The sequence below is a fragment of the Plectropomus leopardus genome, chromosome 11 (assembly GCF_008729295.1).
Source record: "Plectropomus leopardus isolate mb chromosome 11, YSFRI_Pleo_2.0, whole genome shotgun sequence".
In the NCBI taxonomy this organism is placed as follows: domain Eukaryota; kingdom Metazoa; phylum Chordata; class Actinopteri; order Perciformes; family Serranidae; genus Plectropomus; species Plectropomus leopardus.
This window is the reverse complement of record NC_056473.1, coordinates 18,016,607-18,031,966: the sequence shown is the minus strand read 5'-3', so window position 1 is coordinate 18,031,966 and position 15,360 is coordinate 18,016,607. Positions and strand designations below refer to the sequence as shown.

Sequence of the window (15,360 nt, the reverse complement as noted above, 5' to 3'; positions counted from 1 at the left end):
CTAACAGTATTTACCATCTTCTCAACAGCCTCCTGACTACAGCAGATCACCCTATGCCCTCCCTGTCCCTGCCCCTTTCTCCCCTCACCCTCCCCACCCTCCAGCAGTATTCTCTTCCCTCTCCTCCCCCCTGCTCCCTCCCTTTCCTGCCGGCCTCTCAGCAGAGGATGTGTCAGGGAGAGAGAGTGTGTGTGAGGGAAAAGAGGAAAGCAGCCAGTAGAATGGATATGTGCCCTCTCTCCTCCATTCTTTCTTGTCCTTCTTCTTCTTCTTCTTCTTCTTCTTCTCTGTGTCATCTGTGTCTTCCTTCACCCTCCTCTGCCAGTGTTGCACCCTGGGAACCCTCAGTGCCGGCCCTCGGGGAAAAGGAGACTCGTCGGGTGGACGGGCAGCTGCCAACTGAACTTCAATGTCAGCAGGGGATCAGAAGAATGGTGGGGACAAACCAGAAGGTAACCACATGAACAGACGCACACAAACACACACACACTTTGCCTGTTGACAACACTGCTAAAAGGCCAACACCCACTTCGTCTGAGGTCTGTCATTAGCTACAAACAAAACACAGCTGTGCACGGCTGCAGTGTTGCCTGTCTATGAGGTAAATGAATGAACTCAAACAAAAAGGATCACTCAGGTGTTAAATCAAGAGTGCTGTTTTGATTTGTGGACCATCGCTTGCATTTATCTCTCTATTGAGCGTTTGCCAGTCAGTGTCAACCATGATAAATGTCGCTCCCTGACTTCAGGAGTTGTGATCAGGCTGTGATCTGGAGTGTGTTGTGACAAAAAAACTTTATTTTAAGAAGCTACTAACATGAACTAGTCTGAATAAGTTCAGTGTTCTCTAATGGTCCAAATACAACAGTTTGATAAACAGTTTCACCATAAGGTCCACCTCTGGAGATCTATGACATGATTATGATCCCAGTTGTCATGGGAATGTTTGTGTTCAAATTTAAATTTCTATGTTCACTTGCTTTGGATAAAGTAAAACTCTATGACCACTGGGTCCACAACAGCTACTATGGACCTTTTGGTGAGATTTACTCAACTGCTGGCTCCGGGGTCAAGGATGAACTCTGAGTGTCGGAGCAATTTCCAAAACCTTTTTGACAATAATGATGAAAACAGTGAGTATCTGTTATTTATATAATTTTATTTAATTAAAAAAAAGTGTCACACTAGGGATGCAGGGATAATATTGGCACAATGATATGAAAAACAATATTTTCATTATTTATTTTTATTTTATTTTTTTTATTGACAAAGTAAACAGGTACAAAACATCAACTTTAGGTTTATGTATTTTTCTTATTTTGCACAATGAATAAATATATTACACACATATAAAAGCATTGTATTATATATCTGCTAGTGGGGCATGACAATAAGACTATGCATAATATGATTTTAAATGCACTTTGATGATCAATGAAAATACGTGTGGAAAAAAGTGGATATATGGATATCGGTATTGGTTATCCGCCAAATGAGTTTTTACATATTGGCATATCAGATATCGCCAAAAAATCCAATATGGTGCATCACTATTACTTTTCCATAAAGTTTGGGGATTTTGGAGACACAGATTAACAAATGAATGCTGCAGCAAAGTCAAGATATCCAGACTGTTGGAGCCCTTTACACTCTGTATTACAGAGTTTCCCACACGTTCATCTATTCGTGGCGAGCCGCCACAACTAAATCATCCGCTGCCACAACTAGATTTTTGGAGCTGGACTGTTTATTAGAAGCACTTTTGGAATATATATACTGTACCATTTGGTTATTTTAGTGCACTTGGGCAGAGATGGCGCAGTAGTACGTCAGGCGCATTGAAAGTGCGTCAGAGACCACCTCAGCAAGTGGTTTGAGAGACTGGATCACAATGTGTCTTGGTGATCGTTTACACTCGGATTTAGTGCTTTCCACCGGCAATCAGATCATCCAAGATGTGTGGTAATACAGGACCTAAGTCCATAGTATAACGTGCCCAAAGAATGAGTCCTGAGTTGGAAATAAGTTAGCATTTTAGCACTCCTGGTTCCTTCATCAATAGGTTTTTTTTTAAATTGGTTTTTGGTTAGATAAGACTTGAGGTCTGTAGTTTTTGTAGTTTTGTTCTACGACAATAGATATGTCAATAAAAACCCCACTTGTGAACTCTGAAGCTTTTGTATCTTAAAAAGGTGGTTGCTAACAAGTGGCTAAATGAGACTACAGAACGTCATCACGCCAAACACAACTTTACAGCTTCGATGTGATGGTGATAAACCATGTGACTGTGGTGTAGTTTATTTATCGCCTCACGTTAGCTTTTTACTTCTGGCGATTGCATTTTGGCGTCAAAAATCATGAAAGTTGGCATGAGAATCTTGAACAGTTGTTTGCCTTAGAACTTATTTACTACAATAATTTTTTTTTTTTTTAAAAGAACAATCAAAAATCATAATTTTTCTGACGAGGGAAGTTAGGTGATGCTTGTATCCTTGGAGAATACTATGGGCTAGAGTCCAAAAATCATGGATCCTACACAATTCCACTCAGTAGCATCTTTTGTCTTTCCTGTGATTAGTAAATTGACATCAAAGTGTAAAATCGGAGGAATGCCCCCTTAAAGACACTGAATATCTGCATAAAAACTGTTTAGCATTTTATGGCCTATCAGGAGCAGATCAGAGCAGCTGTATTTCTCCACCATGTGCCCTCATGAGCAGAGAGTCTGCTGGTTTCCATGCCAACCTGCCGTTCCCACAGCACCATCGTGCAGTAATCAGTGAGTAACTGCTGTATTGTCCTCTGTGCAGTTGCGTTTTTGTCCGTGCTGTTGCAGCTCATGACTCATCATTTTCCTGAATGTGAGCTCTATGCTTTATTGTTTTGCAGAGTTGCTGATGGTGATGTTTTAGCGCTCAGATTTAGTGTCAGTAGGAGATAGTGTCCCATGACCTCCTCTGAGACAGAGGCAGTCCTGTGTGTGTAATTGAGACGTCCAAACATCTACACACAAACACACAGTCACGAGTGGCTATACTTACCCGGACCAAAACCTGAACTTTTAGTGATGCATGCCTCAGCTGTGACTGTTGTGTTTATCTTAACACGACCAACTGAGCTTTCAACCCCAAAATCACACAGAGACTGCTCAGTGCTGGAGACAGAGCACAGCACATCGCTCTCTGCTGAGTCACCAACCAGCACATTATTCAATTAAGGACAATTAAGATGTGTAATTCAAATGGAAGTCACGGGATTCTGATGCCTGTCCTGTGGAGCTGGCTGACAGATGAGAAATGATGTCCTGCTTACCTGATGAGCCGGCAGACAACAGAGCCTCACTTCTCTCTGCTATAAAAAGATCCTGTCCATTAGGGTGCAGAAAAATATTTGACTCAGACTGTACGCCATATCCCATTACCTAAACATCAATACTTCTGCTTCTCAGCGTGTCTCTTTTTATGGCTGATAGGGGTGGGAGCTCAACAGTGAAAGTATGGGTTAGCTGGGAGGACATTTGGGGACAATATTAGGAGCCATAACAAAATCAGGGTGTCTTGCAGTACGTAGTTGCTGTCGACAGAATTTCCCTGCTGGGAACAAACCTAATTACACCACGCTGGATATTATTTCTCCAAAGATTTCTTGTCGGCAGAGCTGCTGTAGAGACAGACATAATGACACTGGTGAATAAGTTAACCCCTTGAAACCTAGGCAGTTGGCTTGATTTTTTGACAAACATGAAGAAGGCAATGAGCAACTTCAAAAATAATAACCAAAGAATTTGCAAGAAATTAGTAAAACATACAGAGTAATTACATTAAGATTAGCACACACACACACACACACACAAAGCAGCATTACATCGCTCCAACCAGCTTCTCCAAACTGGGTGCATGCCAACAGACATCTAATTTATATAATACACTGTGTATGGATAAATACCTCATACAACCCCACTTCACAAGATCCGAACTGACCCTTTAAAAGAGTAAACATCTGCCTCTGTGTGGTCTATAACATCAAAAATATTTGAGAACCCCCTAGGTACACTGTAAAAACCTTTTAGTTTGGAGATATAATTACCATGTCAATGTTTAATATATATGATTAACCATTTATTTACATTGTTTTTACTTTCCCAATAATTAAAAACTAGTAAGCCTAGTCAATATTTTTGAAGAAATCTTAAGCATTTTTCCAGCTTTTAAAAATTTCACATGATTTATTAAAATAATTAAATTCAAATTAAAGTAACTCCTCTGCTCTTTGCTCCCCTGCTCTCTTTTTCTTTACATAGCACTTTCATTCATTCCCTCGACATAACTCCTACATGTAAAACCCAATTGAAAAATAGACTAGATTTGAAACGAAAAATATTTAAAAATTGATTTGTCGTAAAAAAAATTTAAAAGAAGAGCGGGTATATGTAACATAATGGAATTTCAGTTATATAGTTGGGTTACCGATTTAATGAACTGGCACTTGCATTTAGAGAATACATCCAAAAATATAAATTTGTCTTCATTTTAATTAGAATAAAAACATGTTGATTTAAATCAATAAAATTAGTGCAAACTATTACCACATTTCTTTTTTTTAAAATAGGTATTAGTTTTTACAGTGTGATGCAATGACATACATGTATTTTCAAACAATAATATCGCTCTTTTCTGGTGTTGTGTTTTCTGTCAGACATGATGCCAGTGGCAAAGGTATGGCCAGAGGTGGAGAGGGCCGAGAGTTTGGCCCGCGGTGCTGCACTGAAGTGGGCGTCAGGTGTTTTCTGTCGGCCCGAGCACCTGGAGCGACTGAGCCAGTACAGAAAGAGAGAGAGTCAGAGGACGGCCTCCATACACACCCGACTCAAGGTGACATCAAAGGCACACATGAAAATACACACACAGACAAACAATCTGACACTGAGTGACCTCAGTTTTTAAAGTGGTTTTGTAAATGGTTACAGCTGTGCACACACTGTGAAGAAAATGGTGCTTTTAGTCATCAGTGGGAATCAATAGTGACCACTGTGCTGCTGCTTTCCTTTCAGTCCATGGTGCAGTCGTACCTGGAGGGGGTGGGCTGGGGTCTGGAGCAGCTCCGGGAGGCCAGGGCCGAGCTGAAGGAGGTGTCACATGCTTTGCGGAAAGCAGGACTGGAGACCAGTCGAAACGCAGAGGGGGTGAAGTCTCTGGAGAGGCTGAGAGAAGTGTCTGTTAACCACTGTCAGCTCCTCGCTGCTGTTAGCAACCTGCCACGACTTTATTCTGGTGAGATGTTGATCACAATGTAATGAGTATAACATAAAGCATCCTACTTTTGGTTCATGATTCGTGAGTTCAATTTAATGTAATTTATAGACATTCTTTGCTGGAAAGTAAAATATGCAATTTCAGTCAACAACAGCCCAAATTAGCAGCAAGAGGTTATTGCGTAAGTTGTTGACAGTTTGAGGAATTAAAGTTTCCTCCCTCCTCCCCGTCCTTGCCCTTTGCAGTGCGGAGCATGGTGTTGGAGACTGAGCGTCTAGTGGAGTCCAGGCGGCTCCTGGAGGCCCACGCCCGGTTGATGGATCTGGAGCGCTGGCAGGATGACATCCTCTGGCAGCTCCACGGGGCTGCTGGGACGGCAGGAAGTGCACTCAGCACAGAAGACCAGGAGCTGGTGGCCAAGTATTTCTCTGGTGTCGGGCAGCTGGTGGACGCCCTGGGTAAGGAGATCCTACACAAAAGGGGCTCAGCTTGTGTGTATCTTTTTGTCTGCAGCTAATCTTGCACAGTACTGGACCAATCAGCCTAATATTGTGTATGTACATTTATTACAGCATGCTCAATGACCTCTCATGGTTGCAGTGATTCACAATTGATAAAACAACCTGTTTTATGGACTGTGTCATAACATTATTGACTTCTGGCTCCTCACTTCTCTTAATCGCCCGGTACAGGCTCCAAGTCCTCAACAAAATCATCTAGCAAAAGCATAAAGCAGTAGGCATTTTCAGCAATCAGCAAGGCTAAAAACAAGCCTTACTTTGTCTGTTGTAGGCCACATTTTAGTCTTTATGATGGCTCAAAGACAGACAAAGAAAGAATCTGCAGATTTATTTCATACTTGATATGTTATGATCCACTAAAGATCAGCACGATACAAGATGAAAAAAATACCTATTTTTGATAACCTAACCACCATTTTGACTGTAATGGATCAGGAAGGATCAATTTAAGGAAGGGAGGCTCAAAAAAAAAAAAAAAGCCCCGACAGCCAGTTTTTCACAAACTTGACATGGTCGCGAATTACTTGCAGTCCATTCAGAATTGACCCCCGACCCACTTTTTGGTCGCAACCCACTAGTTGGGAACCACTGCATTCGACCATATTTTATGCAGCAATATTGGAAAATGTTTAGAGCCGAGCTGCATGTTTCTGATGAAAGCACAGTCTCTCTTCATTGTCAGCATCCACCCTGTGACTGCAGGTAAGGAGCTGTGGGCGGTGGTGAGCAGCGCTCTGGCTCTGGCCCGACAAAACCCCACACCATTTGTATCAGCGGTGAGGATCGTGGAGCGGGAGGAGGCCCTGGACCAAGCCTTTCAGGAGGAGAGAGGGGGGACCAGAGGCAACAGCAGGCCTCTGCCTCCAGGACGACCTCGCTGCTGGAGAGCGTGCTTCTTCCAGGTCAGCACCAGCTGATACAAACTAACACCTTTTACCAAGTTTCTCCTTTTTAAATTTTAATTAGGAGTCAACCAATATTGGTTTTTCAGGGCCAATACCAATACAGATTAGTTGTACTTAATGAGACCAATAACCAGTTTGCCAAATACTGACCTCAATAATTGGCCTGGCTGAAATTCTGTTGACTCCTATTTCTAATAGTTTGTTAGTCTGTTTTGTCTCACATTTTCCTGCTTTCAGGTACTAGAGGAGGCGGTTTCTGCACGGTTTCGCAGCGTTTCCTACCTGCACACACGGGGTCCAGGTCTGGCAGGCCACCTCTCTGCTCTCCAGCACGGTATCATGGCTGACCTGGCCACCGTACGTCACCTGCTGGAGCACTGCGTCCCGCCACACTACCAGCTGACAGGGGCCTACCTGAGGGCCAGCCACCGCTGTTTACATGCTCACCTGACACAGGTCAGTGATGCCAGCGAGAATCAGAACGCTGTCACAGGTGTAGCTTTTAAACTCCTCTTTATCTCGACCACAAGCGTCGCTAAACACTTACAGAGACTTTTATTTCTTACATCATTTTCTCTTATGCATGATAGTTTACATATTGTATAGCAATAGATCTATGAGGCCTAAATATGGACTTTAACGGGCCGAAGTCATTTATACTGTTTATTAGCAGTCATTGTTTGTATTTTTAAACTTGTGACAACCTCTTTATACATGTGTAAGTGATACTTGTGGCCTAGGTCAGTAGCTGGGACCTGGAGAGTGGTGAAATCTTTGCTGTGCTCAACTGGGTGCTACACATCTACAACAGGTGAGCTTCATGACCTGCACATGCTCTGTATTTTATTCTTTGTCTTTCAGTCTGTGTGTGGCTCTTAGTTGTTTGTTTTCTGCTTTAAAGCTACTGTTAGTAACTTTTATGAAAATAACTTTGTGTCATACTTGCTGAAACTGTCAATAAATTCTGAAAGAAAAACATGTGACAGATGATCTTTGAAAAATTCATGTCCCTCCTCCTCTTTCTACTGCTTGTAATGGCGTTTGCTAGAATCTACAGCGGCGCACCAAAAACAACCATTTAGAGCCGATGAATCTCTGATGCAGCTGTCAGTCATGTCAGCTGACGCTTGTGATCTGCAGTCAAACTGTCAAACTAGGCAGCGCTGAACAAATTATGTGACTGCAATGTCTATTTCAAACCTAAAATGTTTTCACAGACATGTTTTAGTATACTGTTTGGCTGTAAATGAGAGTCTCTGACCCGGCCAGCATGTTAAAGAAAGTCAACCAAATTACCAAGCACCGCCCACCAGCTTGACCACCTTCCTCATACTGATTTATATTTGATCAGTTTGACTGCAGTTCACTTGACCTTGAACAGTGACTGATATCTCCGCCCTGATTGGTTGTTTTTGTTTGTGTGTGGCGATGTCATTATAAGTGCTACAAGGTTATGGAATAAACGAGGGGATAAGATTTTTTCATAGAACATCTCAGTGCTGTGTGGATATAGTAACAGTTTCAGCAAATATGACAAAAGTTTTATTTTTAAAAACTAAAAGTTACCAAATCCAGCTTTGATGTGGCATCATAATGATTTTTTATTCAACTTTCACAAAGTGAAAATGTTTGTTTTAAGTGCTGTTGGACATTATTAACCATCAAAAGCTCAGAGTCTGACAGTCTTGATTTGGCAGCCCAGACATGATGGGTCATCCAGAGCTGGTGGCCGAGATAGAGAAAGTAGAGCTTGGACCTCTCATCTCCACCGAGGGACTGGAACAGCTGCAGAACAAATATGTGCAGAGTGTTCGGGTAAGTCAACCAAGTAATTAAAAAAAATATATATTTCCCCTTTTTTGAGTTATTTAAACATACAGCACAAAACAAGTGATGGACAAATAGTGCAATACACATGACCAACATGAAAACAAGTAGACAGTTAGCTTAGCTTATGCACAAAATGCGACCTCTATCCCAGGATGCCTACATATTTTAAGTAAATTTAGTACGCAGGTATTGAAACTAAATCAAAAAGACAATATACAGGCTTGGATGTATGCAGGAGTACATATTTTGTGTTAAACATCCATCATATCTCTATATGTATATATCATCTTCCATTATCTTGTTGATGCGTATGTGTTATTTTTTTTCAAAGGGACATGTTGACTACCTATAAAAATACTTTCAATCCATATCTGGAAAAGTTGGTGATACTGAAATTGAAACTGGGTAGGAAGCATATGAAGAGTGCTATAACATGAACAGGAACATGATGGTATCTGTGCTGTTATAGCGACTACGTTTAATGTGTGTCTCCATGTTGTTGCTGTTACAGAAGAGTGTATCAGAGTGGATGCACAAAGCTCTGCAGGTGGAGCTGCAAGACTGGCAGAGGGACCAGGAACCAGATACAGACCATGAAGGTTTCTACCAAACAAGCCTGCCCACCATCATCACACAGGTAGACGTGCCATACAAGTGCATGCTAAATACAACCAGCCCCTGTCTGTGTGGACAGGACATCCTTTGAAACCTTGAGGCACTTCAGTCACATTGCAGCATCACATTGTGATGCTACTTGCCGAACACCACTTTGGCAGTGGTGAAGGGGGGGTGGATTTGATCAGTGTCATAATAAAACGGGAATTTATGTGGATTTGTTTTGTTTGTTTGTTGTAGATGCTGGAAGAGAACGCCCGGGTGGCTCTGATGATCGGAGAGTCACTACGAGATCAGACAATACAGATGGGACTGTATGAGATGGAGAACCTCCTCAACAGGTGAGCTGGTTGCGCTTGTGGCTGCTTGTCAGCTATTTTAATTATCAGTGTATCGAACAGGCTCGGGCAGGTCTTCACTGTCACCCTTTCACTCACCTCAGTCCCTTCACTTGGCAGGTTTCGAGAAGCTCTGGTGGAGTTCGGGAAGGAGCATCGCAGGGATCCAGGCAACAACAAAAACAAGTTCTACCTCCACTATCTGCTGGCGTCCATCAGCAACTGCATCATCCTCAAGTGAGAGAAGGGCAGAGTAGTGGTGCAGGGCCTCTAAAAAACCTTTCAAAGATTTATTATACAATTGTTTGGACTAATCTTGGACACTTTTGGGGCTCAGAGTAGGTTAATGTCATGCTTGCAAGCATTGAGGTAGTGTTTGTTGCAGTTGTGTTTTTATGCTCAAAAAGAGGTACATTCTTTGAGAACTAGGAAAAGAGAGGATTCATGTCTTGCCTGTATTTTTTTTTCTGTGAAGTTGAGCAATTGGCTTTTCATTAGCAGTGGCTAATCATGGAAATGTTCTTTTTTATTTTGCCAAGTTACTATGCCACACTCGTCTCCAGTCATACTATGTCTGACAAATGAATTGGTGAGTGAATGGTATATGTAGCTTTAATGTGCCTGTTCTATTGACAGTGGAAATTTAGTGATGCAGAGATTCAACCCAGTCGCCAGAGATAATGTTGGCATTGTATGTGACTGCAAATGAAAGACATTTTACATTTCAGTGATATCTCTAAACATGCCTACGGCAAGAACTAAAAGGTTTTAGATTTATCACATCACATGCAGTTGTGAGAGACTGGGAGCAGCTCACTTTTTCCTTCTGTTCCCTATAATGAGGTTACCATTTAATCAGTTTGTCCACAGCAAAGAATTAATGAAATTAAGTCAAAATTAAGCTCCAATGACCTGCATGATCGAGGTGGAGCTGTCTGTCTTGTGGTCCTCCTATCACAACACATCTCAAGAATTATCAAAATAAAAGTTACATAAAATAAGAAATTGAATAACCAAGTACAGGCTTAAGTAAAATTCATGGTGTCCTTTGTGTCTGATGCAGAAAGTCCACAGAGAGCTTGCAGCAGCAGCAGTCGTCCCGGTCAGCGGGACAGTTGTCTCGGACTCCTCCCAACCCTCTGGCAGCTCTGGACCGGGCGGTGAGACGGGCGTGTCGTCTCGTGATGGATCAGCTCCTGCTGGACCTGAAGCCTTTACTCCCAGGACTGCTGACCCGAACGTGGCTGGTCCAGGGAGACCCCACCCCGAAACTCTGCTGCATCCTGGAGCGTCACCTGGAGCTCTACAGCCGAGTTCGCCCACCCTGCAGACAGGTCAGTGATCTGGTTGTCTTTGCTCTGATTCTGTCTTCACTATGTATTTTAGATCAGATGTCCTTAGTGGTAGAGCTGCTTTGCTCCAACTCACGAGTTGAATGTTTGTGTCTAAAGATGTATAATAACAATGTTTATAATGTGGTATAAGATTATTTATTTCCTGGATACTCCAGAGAAATAAATATTTCCACGACAGTCCATGCAGTGATTATTTGTCAGACCAGCAGTTTATGGTGTGATTGTGTAAATCACAAACTCAAAACTTAAAATAAACTCAAATAACTTAAAATCATTCTGTAAGGAGAACCAATAGACCTTGAATTTTCATCTGTCAATCAATATTTTTGCTTATTCAGTCTTTACATTTGGCTGTTTTCAATTCTAATACAAATAGAGATATACAGCGTATGTCTCCAAATTACTGTTTTCAGGAGTGACCTTGCCAAAAGGGCAGCATAAACATTGTGCAGCATAATGTTTTGTCGTCAAGCATCTACACCGGAGTTGCTTGACAATGTTTATAGAAGACGAGTCCTTTCATTGCTCTGAACCTAATAAGTGTGGTCAACATGACGGCTGACTCTTATTTTTGTGTCTCCAGCGTCTGCAGGAGGAGGCCCAGTGGCTGATGGTGGTGGAGTACGTCAGGGCTCTGATGCAGAAGAGGCTGGTGTGTCGCAGCGCTGAGGAGAGGAGGCAGCTCGCCCAGCAGATGGTTCAGGACGACCAGCAGTTCAGAGAAATTTTCCACGGCCTGGTGAGAAAGAACTGACTGATGCCATCACGCTTGAAAAGAGTTCATTAAATCATTTGAACACTTTGCAGTATCATGCTGTTCTTCAGATTTTGTAGTAATAATGAATACTGCAGCGCCTGTCTGTGATAGACCTGGAAACCAACAATGTACACAAATCATTTATCTTTTATGCTATTATAGTGTCAAAAGCCAATGCATGGTGGTAGTGAAGTGGTATCCTGTACTTTTGTTGGGAGTTTCAATGTCTCGTGATGGTTTAAATGAATACTTCACCAGCAAAATGACCATTTTTACATTGATGACTCACTTTGTGTTGAATTTTTCATGATTAGAAGTAATCAGGGTCAGAATTTGACAACAGCAAAACTATACCAAAACATCCATTTACAAACTTTCACATAACAGGTGCAGTGTAATCCAGTCGGATGATCAGTGCTTCCCAAACACATGCATTTTTGCTAAAACATTATGATTTAAAACACGTCAGTCCTGCTTGAACAGAGTTCATGTGCATGTGCATACCCAGGCATGTTCAGGGCACCTCATGTGGTCAGAAATGTTGTAACGTTTTTACGAAAATGCATGTTTGGGAAGCACTGATCATCTGACTGGCAGCTTCATTCATATGTACTCTCAAATTCCCATATCAGTTAAACTCATATGTTTCTGTAGGAAGGTGAAGGGTCAGTACCTGAAGTGAATCCTTTGGCATTACTTCCCGTCCTGGCTGACTTCATCCAACTGAAAGACTGCAGCATGCTTACTCTGGAAGTTTCTGGACTTGCAACTAAATACCCTGACATCAGGTAATCTGACCTCACCTGCTGCTTAGCCCTCCCTGCTAATTCAACCATAGCTATTTAATTACCATATAGTATCCATTAATATTAAATTAGAACCTCTAAAGAGAAAGTATTTGATACGATGCGTTGCGATGCGTTGCGATGCGTTGCGATGCGTTGCGATGCGATACGATATGATACGATACGATATATTTTATTGTCCTCATAGGGAAATTTGTCTTGGACTGAGATGCTGCGTCCAAAAATGCCTTCACGGTCACAGTAAAACAAACCGCATATCAACAAAACAACACTAGCTGTACCAGATCACACCAGTAAATTGCACATAGTTCATATTGCACATACAAAATATTGCACACACATTACACATAACACATATTGCACATACCCAGTAGTAATGGTGGTGTTTAGAAAAAGGTTATTTTTATGACAACGTTAGATATCTACCATTTAAATCCGTGAGTATTTTGTAATATTTTGCATTTTATGTCCATGTGTTTTTTTGTCCTCAGTGAAGAGCATGTGTCTGTGCTGCTGGACATCCGTGGTGATGTCTCCAGGGACATCAGAGGGGCTGTACTGGACTTGCTGGAGCAGAGCGCCCCCCCTCTGCCTGCAGGGTACCGGCCCATCTTTACTGACATCCTGGTGCCTCCCTCCACCTTGGTCTTCTGTCTGCCCACTGCCAAGTGTGCATGACTGGGACTCAAACTGTGGCCTGAGCTCAATGTCTGCATCTGGTTCACAGAAAGGTCATCGAGCCAGGTTCTCTCAGCTCGTTGTTACAATTAAAAACCGCAGGACCAAACAGCCGAACACGCGTGAATCTGTTCCTGCTGAGTTTCCTATTATGTTGATGGCACTTGTTATTTATCCAGAGAAGATCTGTTGAGTTTTTTCCTGCTTCACGCTCCCAGTCCTACACACATCTCCCATACTGGGATCTGTCCAGTTGCACCAACACTGTCTTCTTTTGTTGCCCTCTGAAGTAGACTGAGCGTTCAGGGCCTTGCTCAAAGGCTTCTTAACGTATTGAGTGACAGGAGAGTGCCACATTCTCATTTCCTTCACCTTCAGTTTACCAACAGTTTGAGCTGGTGACTTGCTGGTTTAACTTCAGTTTAAACTTATTTGTCTGGTACAATCCTAAATCTATGTGTCACAATACAGTCCCCACAGGATTTCACAGTCTGTTTTTGTGGTTGTTGCAGCCTGAAATGCCTGATTTTATGGCAGCTTTTCTAGAAACATTATGATGCATGTTGTGATATTTTTTAGGCATTTTTACATCTAAAGGCAAAATGAGAATTGCAAAAATAGTTGCTACTTTAAAAACAGAAAGATTGTCAGAGAGATTGTAACAAATTTAGCTATATTCCATAGCTAAATTGTTTAAATGGTAAACTAATATCTTCTACTCTGTCACATGTTGTCATCTGTTTCAGCGATTTCTGCTACAGATTTCAATGGACTTGGACTTTAAAGCTGCAATAAGGTGCAGACACAGCGAACCAGCATAAAGAACTGGTGACGATGAAAGCCAACTATTGCGTCGCCCTACGTCACCTGTGTCGCCACAAAAAAGTTGCAACTGAACACACAACAAAAACTACAGTCAACGGCCAACTAGCATGTACGTTTTGCGCCTGCTTGAATTCATCATTCAAAAAGGGAAACGGGAATACTGACAGGATGAATTCAAGACGCTTGTTATCCAGTAAGCACATTAACAACACAACTCGATGTCCAAAGTGCAGAGCATATTTACACACGCTAGCAAACAATAACTCAAACAATTATAAACTGTTTCTACTAAAGAGCTCAATGGCTAAAAAAGAAAATAATCTTAATTTTTACAGAGATTGGGTTGCAGCAGATATTTAGGGGCAGATACCCTAAAACCTCACAAAACTATTTCCATGGCTACATATGACTGTTGAAAAATTTTTTTTGTTTGTAACTTTGTAACCGACACACTAAGTGGCATCCATCACCTTACATGATAGCACCTATTGGAGATAATTAATTAGGAACATGTGAAACCTTTCCAAATCCTGATCAATATTCATAAACACCGCCGGTCAGCCACAAAAAAGCAAAGTTCTCCGGCAGCCTGTGAGATATTAAAGGTCTTCTTGTTTATTTTCCTGTTTAATGTATTCAGCTGTGATGCCTGACAGTTCCTGCGGTTGAATTTTTTAATTGTCAAATTAATTTGTGTGTGTGATGCAATGCTTATTTCACGCTAAACTCTGAATTCAGTGGGGTCAAGTCAAATCGAAGCAAAACCTTTTTTTCTGGTATATTTATTAAAAAGCCAAACAACGGTCATAACATGAGAAACTAAGAAGATGCAGTCCACAATGCATCTGAATGTAACAGACAAAAATAGATGGATTGGTTATAACACACAGTTTCTGACTTAAAGAATATCAGTGTTTTATTGAGGCATCACCACATTACAGTCAGTTTTCAGTGAGAGCTCCTGGACTGTGAACATCCCGCCCGAGGAGGAACTCAGGCTGCTGAGTACCTTTAAATCACCTTGAAAATATCAGTTTTTCATCAGCTTCTCTTCATGTATTTGTTATTTTGTCCAATTTTGTTTTGTATTGATGTTCATATTGGGTGTTTTTAATCAGATTTTTAAAATTGTATTTATTGTATTTATGTATAATTTTTCTGCTATTTCCTGTTGAATAGTGTTTCTCGTTATTTCAATGGATTTGTCTCTTGTTCTGGTTCAAAGGAAACCTCTAAAGCACACTGTAAACTCTGTCACATGAATGCTTAAATAAATGTTTTACAAAGCAAACTTTTTATGTCGACACCGGCATTACATTTTCACGTTGTACAGACATACGTACCCATTTTTGTGAACGCGTTATCTCAGGAAGGCGAAGAGAGAGTTTCCTCAAATTTACCCTAAAAATCCACTTGGACTCAAAAATCAACTGATTAGATTTTGGCATTCAAAAGTTGATTATGAAGGTCTGAAATTT

General features: G+C 41.4%; 1 protein-coding gene across 1 annotated transcript; it reads left to right on the top strand.

Annotated features, from left to right (window-relative positions):
• The first annotated feature begins 141 nt into the window (after window positions 1-141).
• On the top strand, window positions 142-15,173 carry exoc3l1 (exocyst complex component 3-like 1). The gene is made up of 15 exons (XM_042496188.1): window positions 142-452; window positions 4,696-4,871; window positions 5,051-5,270; window positions 5,498-5,710; window positions 6,476-6,675; window positions 6,916-7,134; window positions 7,419-7,489; window positions 8,376-8,493; window positions 9,020-9,145; window positions 9,364-9,464; window positions 9,582-9,698; window positions 10,525-10,795; window positions 11,400-11,555; window positions 12,228-12,361; window positions 12,871-15,173. The coding sequence occupies exons 1-15, from the start codon at window positions 410-412 to the stop codon at window positions 13,055-13,057; spliced, it is 2,352 nt and encodes a 783-aa protein (XP_042352122.1). The 5' UTR covers window positions 142-409; the 3' UTR covers window positions 13,058-15,173.
• Window positions 15,174-15,360: the final 187 nt, after the last annotated feature.

Coding starts and splice junctions, on each gene's coding strand:
- exoc3l1 (XM_042496188.1), top strand. CDS start 410: ATGTCAGCAGGGGATCAGAAGAATGGTGGGGACAAACCAGAAG. Junction 5,711..6,475: donor GCAGCTGGTGGACGCCCTGG/GTAAGGAGATCC, acceptor CTGTGACTGCAG/GTAAGGAGCTGTGGGCGGTG. Junction 9,465..9,581: donor ATGGAGAACCTCCTCAACAG/GTGAGCTGGTTG, acceptor TTCACTTGGCAG/GTTTCGAGAAGCTCTGGTGG.